Genomic DNA, 12,512 nt, shown 5'->3' on the forward strand with positions numbered 1-12,512 from the left:
TGAAAACCGTCAGATTTGTTTTCAAAGAACTGAGTTTGAATTGAAATTTGAAAACGGTTAGATTTGTTTTCAAAGAACTTGAAATAGGATTTGAAATTTGAAAACAGTTAAATTAGTTTTCAAAGATTTGATTTTGTAACCCCACAAAAAAATGTTGAGAGAGAAAGTAAGAGAGAGAAACGGTTAAAGATTTTAGTTGCTTTTCTTTCAAGCAATGGCTAGAACAAGGAAATCAACCAAAAACAATCCGAAAACACCATTTCTAACCAAAAAAATACACAAAATTCACAAAAACACATTGATTTTAGTCTGAATTCTTCTAATAAAGGGAAATCACAACGACAATTGCAGTTTTCTTCTCAGGAATTGGAAGCCGATTTGCACTCAATCATCGAAGGGGACGAAGAGCTGTCTGATCCTGAGGAGGAAGTTGTAGCTGTTCCTGTGGTTACTCCGGTGGTTACTCCTATGGTAAGAATTACTAAAGATGATGTTGCTGGTGAAATCTCTTTTTGGTCAACTGCTGTTGTTTGTTACGTACTAGGTGCAAACCCTCCAAGCTCTGTTTTGACGGGGTTTGTACGGAGGGTATGGCAAGCTCAGGGTGTGGATAAAATCTCGTTTCTACCAAACGGTATATTTCTCGTTAGGTTTAAAACAAAAGAACAGCAGCAATTTGTATTGGGGAATGGTCATCTGCTTTTTGATAATAAACCTGTTATTATTAAGGAGTGGACACCTGAGATGAAGTTGATTAAACATGATGTGAAGCGTATTCCAATCTGAATGAAGATTCATGGCCTGGATGTGAAGTACTGGGGGATGGGTTGTCTTAAGAAATTATGTGAGGTGGTAGGAAAATTCATTCGTTGTGATGAAGCCACCCTGCATAAAAACTTCCTTGGCTTTGCCCGTATCATGATTGAAGTAGATATTGGGCAAGACTTCCCTGAAGTAATTAATTTCCAGGACGAGAATGGTGAGACTCAGACTCTTAAGGTTGTGTATGATTGGCTCCCTTTATCATGTACAGCCTGCAAGGGTGTGGGTCACTTGACTGAAAATTGCAGGAAGGTTGGAAAGAAACCAGTGGCAAAGAAAGTTTGGAGACCTAAGGGTCCTGTGACAAGGCAGCCAAAACCTGTTGTGGAGCCAGTGGTTCCTGCACATGTTCAGGAGAAGAGGAAACAGAAGGAGGTCACTCCTGATATTGTTCTAACTCCGGTAATGGTGGCCAAGACACCTGTGGTTAAAAAATCTATTCCTAGAAGGTTTCTAACCAAACTGTTGAGAACTGAGACTGGTGGATGCAGGTCATTTGCTTCTGGGGGAGTCTCTTTCATGGAGAACCTTTTAAGCTCTTTGCAGAAGTCTCGGTTGGGGTTAATTGAACATTGCACTGTGGATAAAGGGGGAACAAGTAGGACAACCTCTGATAATGGGTAGTTATGGAGTTTGGAACATTCGAGGTCTAAATAATCCTATTAAACAAAAAGAAATAAAAAAATTCCTTCATTATAATAAAGTGGGATTATTTGGGCTTTTAGAGACAAAGATTAGCAATAAAAATTGGAATAAAGTGAGATGCAATTTATGTGATGATTGGGCTATTTGTACCAATTCTAGTTTACACAAAGGTGGTAGAATTTGGGTTATTTGGGATCCTCAGTTATTTGAGGTGGATATTTTGGATGTGTCTGTGCAATGTATCCATTCTCTTGTCACTGATAAAGTTAGGAAAATGAAGTTTTGGTTTACTGTAGTTTATGGCATGAATAAAGCTGTGGAGAGGGAGCCTTTATGGAGTAGTCTAAGACACTATTATTTGACTGTTAATGGTCCCTGGATTGTTGGGGGAGATTTCAATACTGTTCTTGCTGGAAATGAAAGAATTGGAGGAGCTCCAATAACGAATGCTGAGATGAGGCCACTGTTACAGGTGGTTCATGATTGTGAGTTGGCTGACCTTGGGGCTAGGGGAGCTTTCTTTACCTGGACGAATAAACATGAGACTGGGTCTAAGATCTATAGGAGAATTGATAGAATGCTAGTTAATGATGAATGCATTATCAAGTTTCCTAATAGCTATGTGCATTTTTTACCTGAGGGGATGTTTGACCATTATCCTGCGTTGGTAAAGCTTGAGGAGGAGGTTTATGGCAGGAAGGCCCCTTTTAAGTACTTTAACATGTGGTCTTTAGCTCCTGAGTATGGAGCATCATTCAGAATGGATGGAAAAAGGAAATCCAAGGCACTGCAATGTACCAAGTTGTTAAGAAGTTAAAAGCCCTGAAATATGATTTAAAGCAGCTGAATAAGTGCCAGTTTGCAGACATTGAAAATTTGACTAATGTTGCTGAGATTGCGTTGAAAGAGTTTTAGGAAATGTTGATCCATGATCCTCTTAACATTGATTTGTGTACTTCTGAGAGGGAGTGTGCAAAAGATTTGGAGGGTTTGATTAAGGCAAGAGATAGCTATCTGAGACAAAAAGCTAAATGTGACTGGTTGAAGATGGGGGATGATAACACTGCCTTCTTGCATGCTTGTATTAGAAGGAGAAGAGCAACAAATAGAGTGTACCAGATCAGGGATGTAAATAATACTTTATGTACCACCCCTGAAGAATTGATATGTAACATTTACTTCATTTATTCAATAAAATTATTATTTGATTTTTATTCATTTTATTGTTTAATTGAATGTTTGTTCCACAATAGTCAACATTGATGAAATAGATCACTAAGTACGTGACTTAGTTTTGGAACTCTATTTGGATGATGTTTTCTATTATAGTCTCTAATCGGGGCATTAAATTGGAACACTTGAATGCCTATAAATGATTAGTGTATGAGCTGGTTGATGACTAAGCTCCGTAAGTCATGATATTGGGATATCAAACCAGGCATATCTGTAAATGTTAGAGAATATATATTAGACAGGCCAATTAAGAACTTTACTAAGGATTCACTTAGTATCTGTAATGTTTCTTATATATATTAGTGAATATACACTCTTTAGACTATAGTTTTTCACTATTCTGTATATGCTAACTAGTTTGTTTTTACATTGTCAAACTTCAGTTGTGACTGGTGACTATAACGGCAATGCTTTGACTTATTATGGATCATGTGATAGGATGTGGTTAAACAACATATGATTTGTTCCTTCCTTACAGATATAGAAGTTTATTGTTTCTGGCCTCTCGAAGAGTATGAATTGTAAAATGCGTGGCCGCGCTCAGACAAGGTGATTGTCAGTCGTCTGCTTTAACAATTCAACTCAGAGATTTGGGAAAAATGATTGGGCCATATAAGGATGACACTTTTCCTAACTTAGTCTTGATTGGAACAATAGAAGCAAAGAGACATGTTTAATTTGACACAGTACAAGTGGGAGATTGTTGGATTTATGTCCGGAGTCCAATTAAGGTAACCTGGTTTATATTCTACGTAACCGTAACATTTTGCTAGAAGTCGCTTACGGACCGAGTCTGAAATGAGTTTAAGGATTCGTGTATAATTAAACGGGCCCATAGTGTCACACACAAGATGAATATGGTATTTTTTATTTATATGGAAATAGTGCTCTAATTACATTAGGCCCAACTGCGATTAAGATAATGGTTTGATTAGGAAACTCGGTTATTACTCCCTTATATATAGAGATATATGGGGTCAGTTTCATCAATCATATTCTCTCAGTGAGAAATAATAAAACCCTTCCTTGTGTACTAGCATACAAATCTCGTATCTCCTATTCATACGGGTGGATACTAGTGGAGGCACTACAATTGGAGTGCTCTTGGTTATTTGTAGCAGTTGGGTTATTCGGATCCAGTTCTTATTTTCTTATATTTATGGATTTATTGCTCACGGATTTATTCCGCTGCGAGGTAATTCGATTGGCCTCTTTATTTATGTTTAATTCTGATTTTTAATATGCATATGGTCCTTCAGATTTGTTTCTTAAAATCGTTTTAAGGACCGACAAATCCCTTCAGTCTCCCTGATAATTAATGTTTATGGGTTTTTTTTGTTAGTTTTCTAATCTAGTCTACCCTTTATAAATGGGATTTCAAACTTTTTTTTTATTTGAATAAGAAGATTTCAGCTTAATATTAAGGCTAAATTTGGTGTTTCATAAAGGTAAATAAATTTCATTTGTATTTCTACCTCTCCTAGCTATCTCATTTTCTCTACCATGGCTTCTGCTCTTACTTCAAATATTAGATATTCCCATGAATCTTGGCTACTTATAAACTAAAGCCTCCCACTCTAAATAAATTATTAGAGTATTACTCCCTTAATGGCTGTACTATTTTTGTTTGTATTTACTAACAATTTGGAGTTATTTATTTTGCTCTAGTTTGTAGTTGGTTGTTTAATCAAGTTTTCTAATTTTCTGGGTATATAGAAAATGAACTTTGCATTATGTTTGGTTGCTTTTAGTGTTTTATACTCAATTTCCCTTTTTAAGTGAATTTTCTGATATTCTTTTGATTTATAGAGATTCTTATTTGTATTTTGGTTTACAGTGAATTTTTAAAAAAATAGGTTGTTTATAGCAAATTTTCGATTCTAATCAACCCTTTATAATGATGATTTCTAAATTTTGTGTAAATTTACTTGGGTTTTGCAACGTCGAATGGTGGTGGTGTGTGGAATAGCAAAATGCAAGGACAACGTGGCTGGATGTACGTGTGATGGTAGGAGAATTTGGTGTGCGAGGGTGGTGTTGGTGGTGTAACTGGATGTTGCGTAGTGGTGGTATTGACAGTGTTATTGGATGGTGTCGTGGTGGTACTAGCAAACATAAATAAAAGCTTATCGTCTTGCCATTTGATGTTATTAAACTAACTAAATGAATTCACTATCTCTCTCTAGAACTCCCCTCTCTCTAAAAAAACAAAAACCTAATCAATCCCTTTGAGCCGCCGCCTCCCCTAGCAACACAATACTCCTCGTTCTCCCCCTACTCTTTGCCGGAGTTAGGCTCTTTCCTTGGCCTAACTCCGGAGATTGTTCATGCCTCTCTTCGTTTTCCGCCCGTAAGGTTTTGGTCTTTCTCCTCTTCTTTGACGGTTCTTGGTACTATCTCGGTGTTCCGTCAGCTGTGAAGGTCTTTCTTCCCGTTGTTCTGATGTCGGCCGTTCTCTCGTTCCCCTGTCTTTTCGTCAAAGCCTTGTATATAACCCCTTCGCCCCTTCCTCTGGTTTGATCCGGTTGTCCTTCTGTGTGTCGGTCTTGCTGATGGCTTTTTTGGCTATCGGATGGCTGGGGTAGGGTCTTTCACTGTCGGTCCCGTCCCCTTGTCCTGTCACCGTCATTCTTGTTTCCAACCTAGAGGTGTTCCACCCATTTCCCCCACCTCTTGGATGGCTTTCTTGTTATTGTTTGTCCGTCTGTGTCGATGAGTATATCTCATCCGTCTGCATCTCTGGTGTTTTCTTTGTGGTTGTGATTTGGGTCAGATATGGTGGTCCCCCCATTCCCCCCACCTATCGGTCCTATGTCCTTTACCACTAGTGTCTGTCAGTTTAGTTCTGTTTTGGTCTAGTTGTTTGTGAGGCGGTGGTCCTGAGAGGAGTCATTTGGTGATATGGGCATCGTTGTTGTGTCTTGTCAGGTTTAATACAGTCGTTTGTGTTGTCCTCTTAGAGGGGGTTTTTGCATGCAAGCCAACGGTCTTGGGAGGGTTCGTTTGGATTTCGGGTGTCTTCGTGTCTTTTACGGGTTTGATCTTTGTTGGGCCGGTTGTGCCATTTGTGGATTGTACGGTGTGACCGTCTTTTTCTATTGTCGGAGCGAGATCACGGCTGCTTGGGTTTCCTTTTTGTTGATTTTGAGGCGTGATGGGTAGGGTGGAGTCGGGGCTTTGGGAGTGTCTTTGGTTGCGTCGGATGTGTTGGTTTCCGCTTCTAATTGATGATACATTATTCTTGTCGCTTGTTTTTTTCTATGTTTACTTCAATAATAACCTCCCTTTGGTTATGGGTGTCCTGTCCCTTAATCTTTGAGGTGAATTGTAGGGTCGTGTTTTTAGTTCTTATAGGAGTAATGGTGCCTTTTTATAGCCCCTTTATGATTTTAGTCTCAATAAATCTCCTTATGGAGATATTTGGTAGTGATGTGTAGGTTGGATTCAACAGAAGATGTCGTTTTATGGCCTCTTTTCACTGGGTTTTGGTTAATGGACTGCCATTGTCCTTTCTTCTTTGCATGGTGGATTCCTTGAAGTGTTGGTCTTTTGGTCAAAGGGGTCGATTTCTAAGGTGTAGGAGATTTATCTCCGGCGATGGCAGACTTCTTCATCTTGCTCATCTCTATTTATTTCTTCATTCTTTTCGCAAGAGCGGAAGTACGCCTTGTCATTGGCACTCTGCAGCTCATTTGCGTCGTTGTCTTCAGGAAGTCAAGTGTGTTGTTGAAGCTGGTTTGGTTGTACGTGGCGAATCCTCCGCTCTTATCCATCCTATCATCACGGAGTTAGCTTATCTTAATGTTGTAGTTTTAGTTTTTAATAATTATTATGTATGTCTTAGGTATGGCTTTGTAGTGCTAGATTTAGCTGTCGTGTTTTTGGTGCTACCTAATCGAGTAGCTTACGTTGTTGCTGGTAGAACATTGTAAGTTATTCTCCTGCCGTTGTAAAAAAAAACACTAATTAAATGAGTTGATGATTAAAAATAAAAATAATTTTCCGGCAAGATATGCTTCGTTTTAATACCAAGTAATCCGTTTTTCTTACAAACTATTGACAGATTTCACATAGCACCAACAAGGCAACAAATTATAATCGTCAACATATTAACCAATTAACATTATCAAGTCATATGATTCCTAAATCCTAATTTACCATAACTAAAACTCATGTTTGAACAAAAAGTAGTCGTTTATAAAACGAAAAAAAAAAAAGAAAAAAAAAAGTAGTTCACCAATGGATTTGTAAAACAAAATAGAACATCAAAATTTGATTAAACTTATTTTAACTCAACTAAAATTAACTTATAGTACTTGAATTTAACTTAGTTGGACTTAACTGGATTGAAATAAACTTAATTAAACATTATTTAATTTAATTAAACTAAATTTCACTTAACTTAATCCAACTTAACTAAGCCTAACTAAAGATTGTGATGTGTCATATGGATATTGCACAAAAGAGAGAGAGGTGAGGTTAATGACGTGGCAAGATGAAATTTGCCTAATTATATTGCTCTAAGGCTCTGTTCTTTTGGATTGAAATTATCTGAACTGAACTAAACTGAACTGAACTGAACTTAATGGATCTGAACTGAACTGAACTGAACTGAATTGAACTGATCTGAACTAAACTGAAATAATAATAAAAAGATTATACTACTACTACTAATAATAATAATACTAATACTAATAATAATAATAATAATAATAATAATAATAATAATAATAATAATAATAAATATTATAATAACAATAATACCAATAATAATAATAAATATTATAATAATATTATTCATTAATAATAATAATAATCTAATAAGATATATAAAAAATAAAATAGTAATATAATAATAAATATAGTAATAATAATAATATATTAGTAATATAAATGATAATCTATTAATAATAATAACTAATAAATAAATAACATAATAATAAAAATATTAGGTCTAATATACTAACTTATTAATATAATAATATTAAATATAATAATAATAATAAATATAGTAATAATAATAATAATGTATTAGTAATATAAATGATAATCTATTAATAATAATAACTAATAAATAAATAATATAATAATAAAAATAATAGGTCTAATATATTAACTTATTTGTATAATAATATTAAATATAATAATAATAAATATGTGATTAATATTATTAATAATAATGAATATATTAATAAAATAATAAATATAATATAATAAGTTATTAATATAATAATATGAAATATAAATATAATAATAATAATAATAATAATAATAATAATAATAATATAAATATAAATATAAATAATAAATAATAAATATAATATAATAAGTTATTAATATAATAATATTAAATATAAATATAAATATAAATATAATAATAATAATAATAATAATAATAATATAAATAATAAATATATTAAATATAAAAATAATAATAAAAATAATAAAAATTAATTATTAAAAAATATAATAGTATTATAACAAATAAAAATAATATAATAATAATACTAATAATAATAACAATAATAAATAAATTAATAACAATAACAATAACAACAACAACAACAACAACAACAACAACAACAACAACAATAATAATAATAATAATAATGTTGACATAAACTAATATGAATCGAATCGAATGAATCAATGGAGTGAATCAATCGAATCGAACTTAATGAAGTGAATCAATCGAATCGAACTTATTAGAACTGAAATTAAGTCCAAAAGAACAGGGCCTAACTTAAGTACTTAACGATATTATTCATAAACAACTAATGCTTTATTTGTTGAATTGATTATATACTTCAATATTATTTCGATGAATTTAAGGTTGAGATGAATTGTGTCTAATCAACTTAAGTTTAATTAAGTTACATTAAATTGACTCCAACTAATTCAATTCAATTATGTTTTTTAAGTTAATTAAGCTAATTTAAGTAAATTACAATCAATTAAGTTATTATAAGACAAGTATAGATAAGTTAACTTAATTGAACTTAACTAGATAATAGTTAACGTAGATAGAGTCAATTTAACTTAACTAAAGTTAAATTAATTAAACTTAACTAAAGACTAGTTTACATATATAGAGTCAACTTCACTTAAATTAACTAAAGTTAACTTAATTGAACTTAACTAGACAATAGTTAATTAGATAGAGTCAACTTAACTTAACCAAAGTTACCTTAATTGAATTACGTAAACATTACTTAATTTAATAAAACTTAACTTAGTTAAACTCAACTTAGTTAGGCTAAACTCATTTAACTTATATTAACTTAATTGAATCTAACTTAAATAAATGTAAGTTAATTAAAATTAACTCGATTGAAATGAACTTAATTAGACTATTATAAACTCGGGTTAATTTAATTGCACGCACATAGCTTTATAAAAATGAACCTACTTTGACATAACACAAATTAACTTCATTAAACATTACCCAACAAATCCTTTTTTCTCCCTTTTTCATGAAAAAACACCATTTTTAAACCTCTGTTTTTTTTTCCTTCTTTGATCGCATCAATGGGGCGAACGCGAGGTCCCTTGCATCTTCAAAGACTGTATTGGATTCCGGTGTGACTAAGGAAACTAATGATGCAATTATCGGTGAAAATGGTTCTGATTTAGAAGAGAATTTACATACCCAGCTGCCGAGAAAACCTAATACGGTTAATGCTTTTATCAATTCCGCCATGAAAGTTGCTGGTAAAGCTCCTTCTTCTTCCATAGGTAAAACTTATGTTAGTAATTCTCGCATTGCTAATGTAGGGTTTACGACAGGTAATTCGAGTAATCGTCCTGTTTTTTCGGCTCCTATTGTTGATCCAGTTGTTCATAATACTCCATTTGTGAATACTGATACTAGCTCTGTGCATATCCCTGTGGTTAATACTCCCATTATTCCTACTCTAATTGATACTTCTGTTGATAATAATACGGTTATAAATACGAATTTAGTGAATAATCCTGTGGTTAATGGGGTTTCCCCTAAGAATAATGTTGTAAGTTCTGCTAATTTGAGTGTCAAACCTACTGCTTTTGGTGGTAATTGGGGGAATGCTCTAAAATCTCCACAGAAATTAAGGATAAATCTCTTTTTTTGTGAGAATAGTCCATCTTCCTCTGAGATTGAACTTACTGAATCTGATTATGATGAGGAAATGAAACTTTGGCAAAATACCTTAATGGGTAATGTCCTTGGAGGGAGGCCTACCCTCAAACTGTTCAGGATTTTGTCTCTAACAATTGGGCACATATTGGCTTCCCTATAGTCCAATGTTTCAAGCAAGGCTGGTTCACTTTTAGATTTCATTCTGAACTTGACATGAACAATGTGCTGAGGTAAGATCCCTGGATGGTGGCTCCTAATTTCTTGATTCTTAAGCAAGGGAGTCCTTTTTTCTTGGAGATGGAAACTCTAGCTAAGGTCCCCATTTGGATTCTTATTTTTTTTGGGGAAAATGTAAGAATTTCATTGATCACCAAACAAACTATTACAAACTACACATTTCGCATACAAAAGATAGTAACGAACTTAAGAAATCCTAATACAAGAGATCTATAGTTTGAAACCAAACCTCATCCCTCCTAGTTAAGGAATGAGGAAGAATCTGTTTCACCCTTAAAAAGGTACACTGACCAATCTCTCTAAGTAAAACTTCAGGTCGTTTGAAGCAACCTTCAACCCTCACCTGGTTGCGTTGCCACCAAATGTGGTAGTAGCCTGCCATAAAGATAGACAAGTTAATACCTTTCTTCATTGGAGTCCATTTCCTTCCACATATCCAATGCAGGATGCCATTATTAGGATTAAACCGTCTCAGGTGCAGCCTATCAGTCAATCCATCCAAAATCTTCCTGCTATACTCACACCTTCGAAATAGATGCTCATGAGTTGCTTGTCCATTGCCACAGAGCAAACATTGAGCATGAGGACTAATACCCATCTTCCGTAACTTCATCTTCAGCTACAAAGCTTCCCTATACACCAGCCAACAAGTAATTTATTCTGATACAAAAGTGGATGTCTGGAGAGCATAAGTTTTCCCAGCCAACCAGTGGAACTCTTAGATACTCAGAGGTTCCATCCAACAAGTAGTTCCTACATATGGCAGTGATTCTAACCAACACTCCCTTTGGAATAATGATGATATTAGCCCAGTAAGAATAAATAGAAGTTAGAAGAGCATTGACTAAGACCAATCTACCCATATAGGAGAGCTTCTTTGCTCCAAATCCTCTAATTCTTTCTACCACCGTATCCATTAAGACATGGCAATCCTTCTTCTTGATTTTCCCAGCAGTAATGGAAATGCCTAAGTATTTAAAGGGAAGCTTCCCTTCAATGAACCCAAACACCTTTAAAATATCAGCTTTAACATCAGATGCTACACCATTAAAATACGCATTTGATTTTTGTCCATTCATGGGTAAGCCTGATGCTGCAGAGAAGGTGGCAAAGGATCTTAACAGTATCATTATAGAATTAGGGTCACCCCTGCCGAACATAAGCAGATCATCTGCAAACATAAGATCAGTGAGCTGCATTTTACCACACAGATGATGATACATGAAATTCATAATTTCTGTGACATAGCTCAACACTCTTAACAGGTATTCCATATAGCCATAGTGAATAATAATGGTGACAAAGGATCACCCTATCTCAAGCCTTTCTCTCATTTAAAATGGCCAAATGTTACCCCATTGAGCATCAAAGAGTAGGAAGCATTAGTCACACACTCCATTAAAAGTGCAGTCAACTGAGGTGGGAAGTTAAGGCAGTCAACATTTGCTTCAAAAATACCCAATTGACTGAGTTATAGGCATTTTTGATGTCCATCTTCAGAATGCACCTGGGGGAAACAGATTGTCTATTATACAATCTGACTATATCTTGACACACAAGCATATTATCAATAATATTCCTACCTTTAGTGAACCCTCCTTGGGTAGGACTGATGATGAAGGGTAAGACAGTAGCCAACCTTGTACAAATTAGCTTTGAGATAGTTTTATAAATCACATTACAGCATGCTATTGGCCTGAACTGAGTCACATTTGTGCGTATTTGACATTTTGGGATTAAGGTAATCAGAGTATGATTTAGCTGTTTCAGAATCATACTAGACCTGAACACATCCTGTATTGCAGCAGTAACCTCATCACCCACTACAGACCAAGAGTCCTTGAAGAAGGTGTTAGAGTATGTGTCCTCGATAATAATGTGATCACATGTTTAAATCTCATAATAAGAATATATGAGGGAAAGTAATATTTTATTGTCAACTGATCCACATTAATCGGTAATGATTGGCTGACTAGAGTTTGACATTACTGTCGTATGACGGTGGTGATCAGTTGATCCCTTAAGGTCATACCTCTAGGGTGAAACTCTTAATTGGTCAATTAATTAATTGTATATTGATACAAGTTAATTAATCCTTTAAAATTGATAATGTGTTTTATTATTGAAACTTTATTATTGTTTATGAAATAATTATAATTAGAATGAATAATTATTATAATTACAAGGTGTTGTGAATTATAATTTAATGGCCCATTTTAAGTGTATGTTATCTTGGATTGATAGTTGTGTTATTGTATGTGATTTATTTTATATGTAATGATTTTTTAATAAGTTAAAAATGCATTACATGGTCACATGTCTAGTAACATGTCACATATGTCACATAATACAATTGACAAAACACAAACTTAAAATGGAATCCCATTTTACATAAGGGACCGAAATGTTGCAAGGGTGGGGACATTGGGTGCTCTTAACTTAAATGCTTAAGACAACT

At 34.1% G+C, this 12,512-nt stretch overlaps 3 protein-coding genes across 3 annotated transcripts; 1 reads left to right on the forward strand and 2 right to left on the reverse strand.

Moving 5' to 3' along the window:
• The first annotated feature begins 786 nt into the window (after window positions 1-786).
• On the forward strand, window positions 787-2,382 carry LOC141631098 (uncharacterized). The gene is made up of 3 exons (XM_074443816.1): window positions 787-1,442; window positions 1,627-2,134; window positions 2,227-2,382. Exons 1-3 carry the CDS (start codon window positions 787-789, stop codon window positions 2,380-2,382), a joined length of 1,320 nt encoding a protein of 439 aa, XP_074299917.1.
• A 7,868-nt stretch (window positions 2,383-10,250) lies between these two features.
• LOC141631099 (uncharacterized) lies at window positions 10,251-10,667 on the reverse strand. Its single transcript, XM_074443817.1, has one exon. It carries the CDS (start codon window positions 10,665-10,667, stop codon window positions 10,251-10,253), a length of 417 nt encoding a protein of 138 aa, XP_074299918.1.
• A 19-nt stretch (window positions 10,668-10,686) lies between these two features.
• Window positions 10,687-11,328, reverse strand: LOC141631100 (uncharacterized). The gene has a single exon (XM_074443818.1). It carries the CDS (start codon window positions 11,326-11,328, stop codon window positions 10,687-10,689), a length of 642 nt encoding a protein of 213 aa, XP_074299919.1.
• Between the last annotated feature and the right edge of the window lie 1,184 nt (window positions 11,329-12,512).

This window comes from Silene latifolia, chromosome Y (genome assembly GCF_048544455.1).
Source record: "Silene latifolia isolate original U9 population chromosome Y, ASM4854445v1, whole genome shotgun sequence".
Lineage (NCBI taxonomy): Eukaryota > Viridiplantae > Streptophyta > Magnoliopsida > Caryophyllales > Caryophyllaceae > Silene > Silene latifolia.

Excerpts from the sequence above, each read along its gene's own strand:
- LOC141631099 (XM_074443817.1), bottom strand. The coding sequence starts at position 10,667 with ATGAAGTTACGGAAGATGGGTATTAGTCCTCATGCTCAATGTTTGCTC.
- LOC141631098 (XM_074443816.1), top strand. The coding sequence starts at position 787 with ATGAAGATTCATGGCCTGGATGTGAAGTACTGGGGGATGGGTTGTCTT. Across the intron at positions 1,443-1,626 it reads AGGACAACCTCTGATAATGG|TTTACACAAAGGTGGTAGAA; the intron begins GTAGTTATGGAG and ends TACCAATTCTAG. Across the intron at positions 2,135-2,226 it reads TTGACCATTATCCTGCGTTG|AATGGATGGAAAAAGGAAAT; the intron begins GTAAAGCTTGAG and ends AGCATCATTCAG.
- LOC141631100 (XM_074443818.1), bottom strand. The coding sequence starts at position 11,328 with ATGGAATACCTGTTAAGAGTGTTGAGCTATGTCACAGAAATTATGAAT.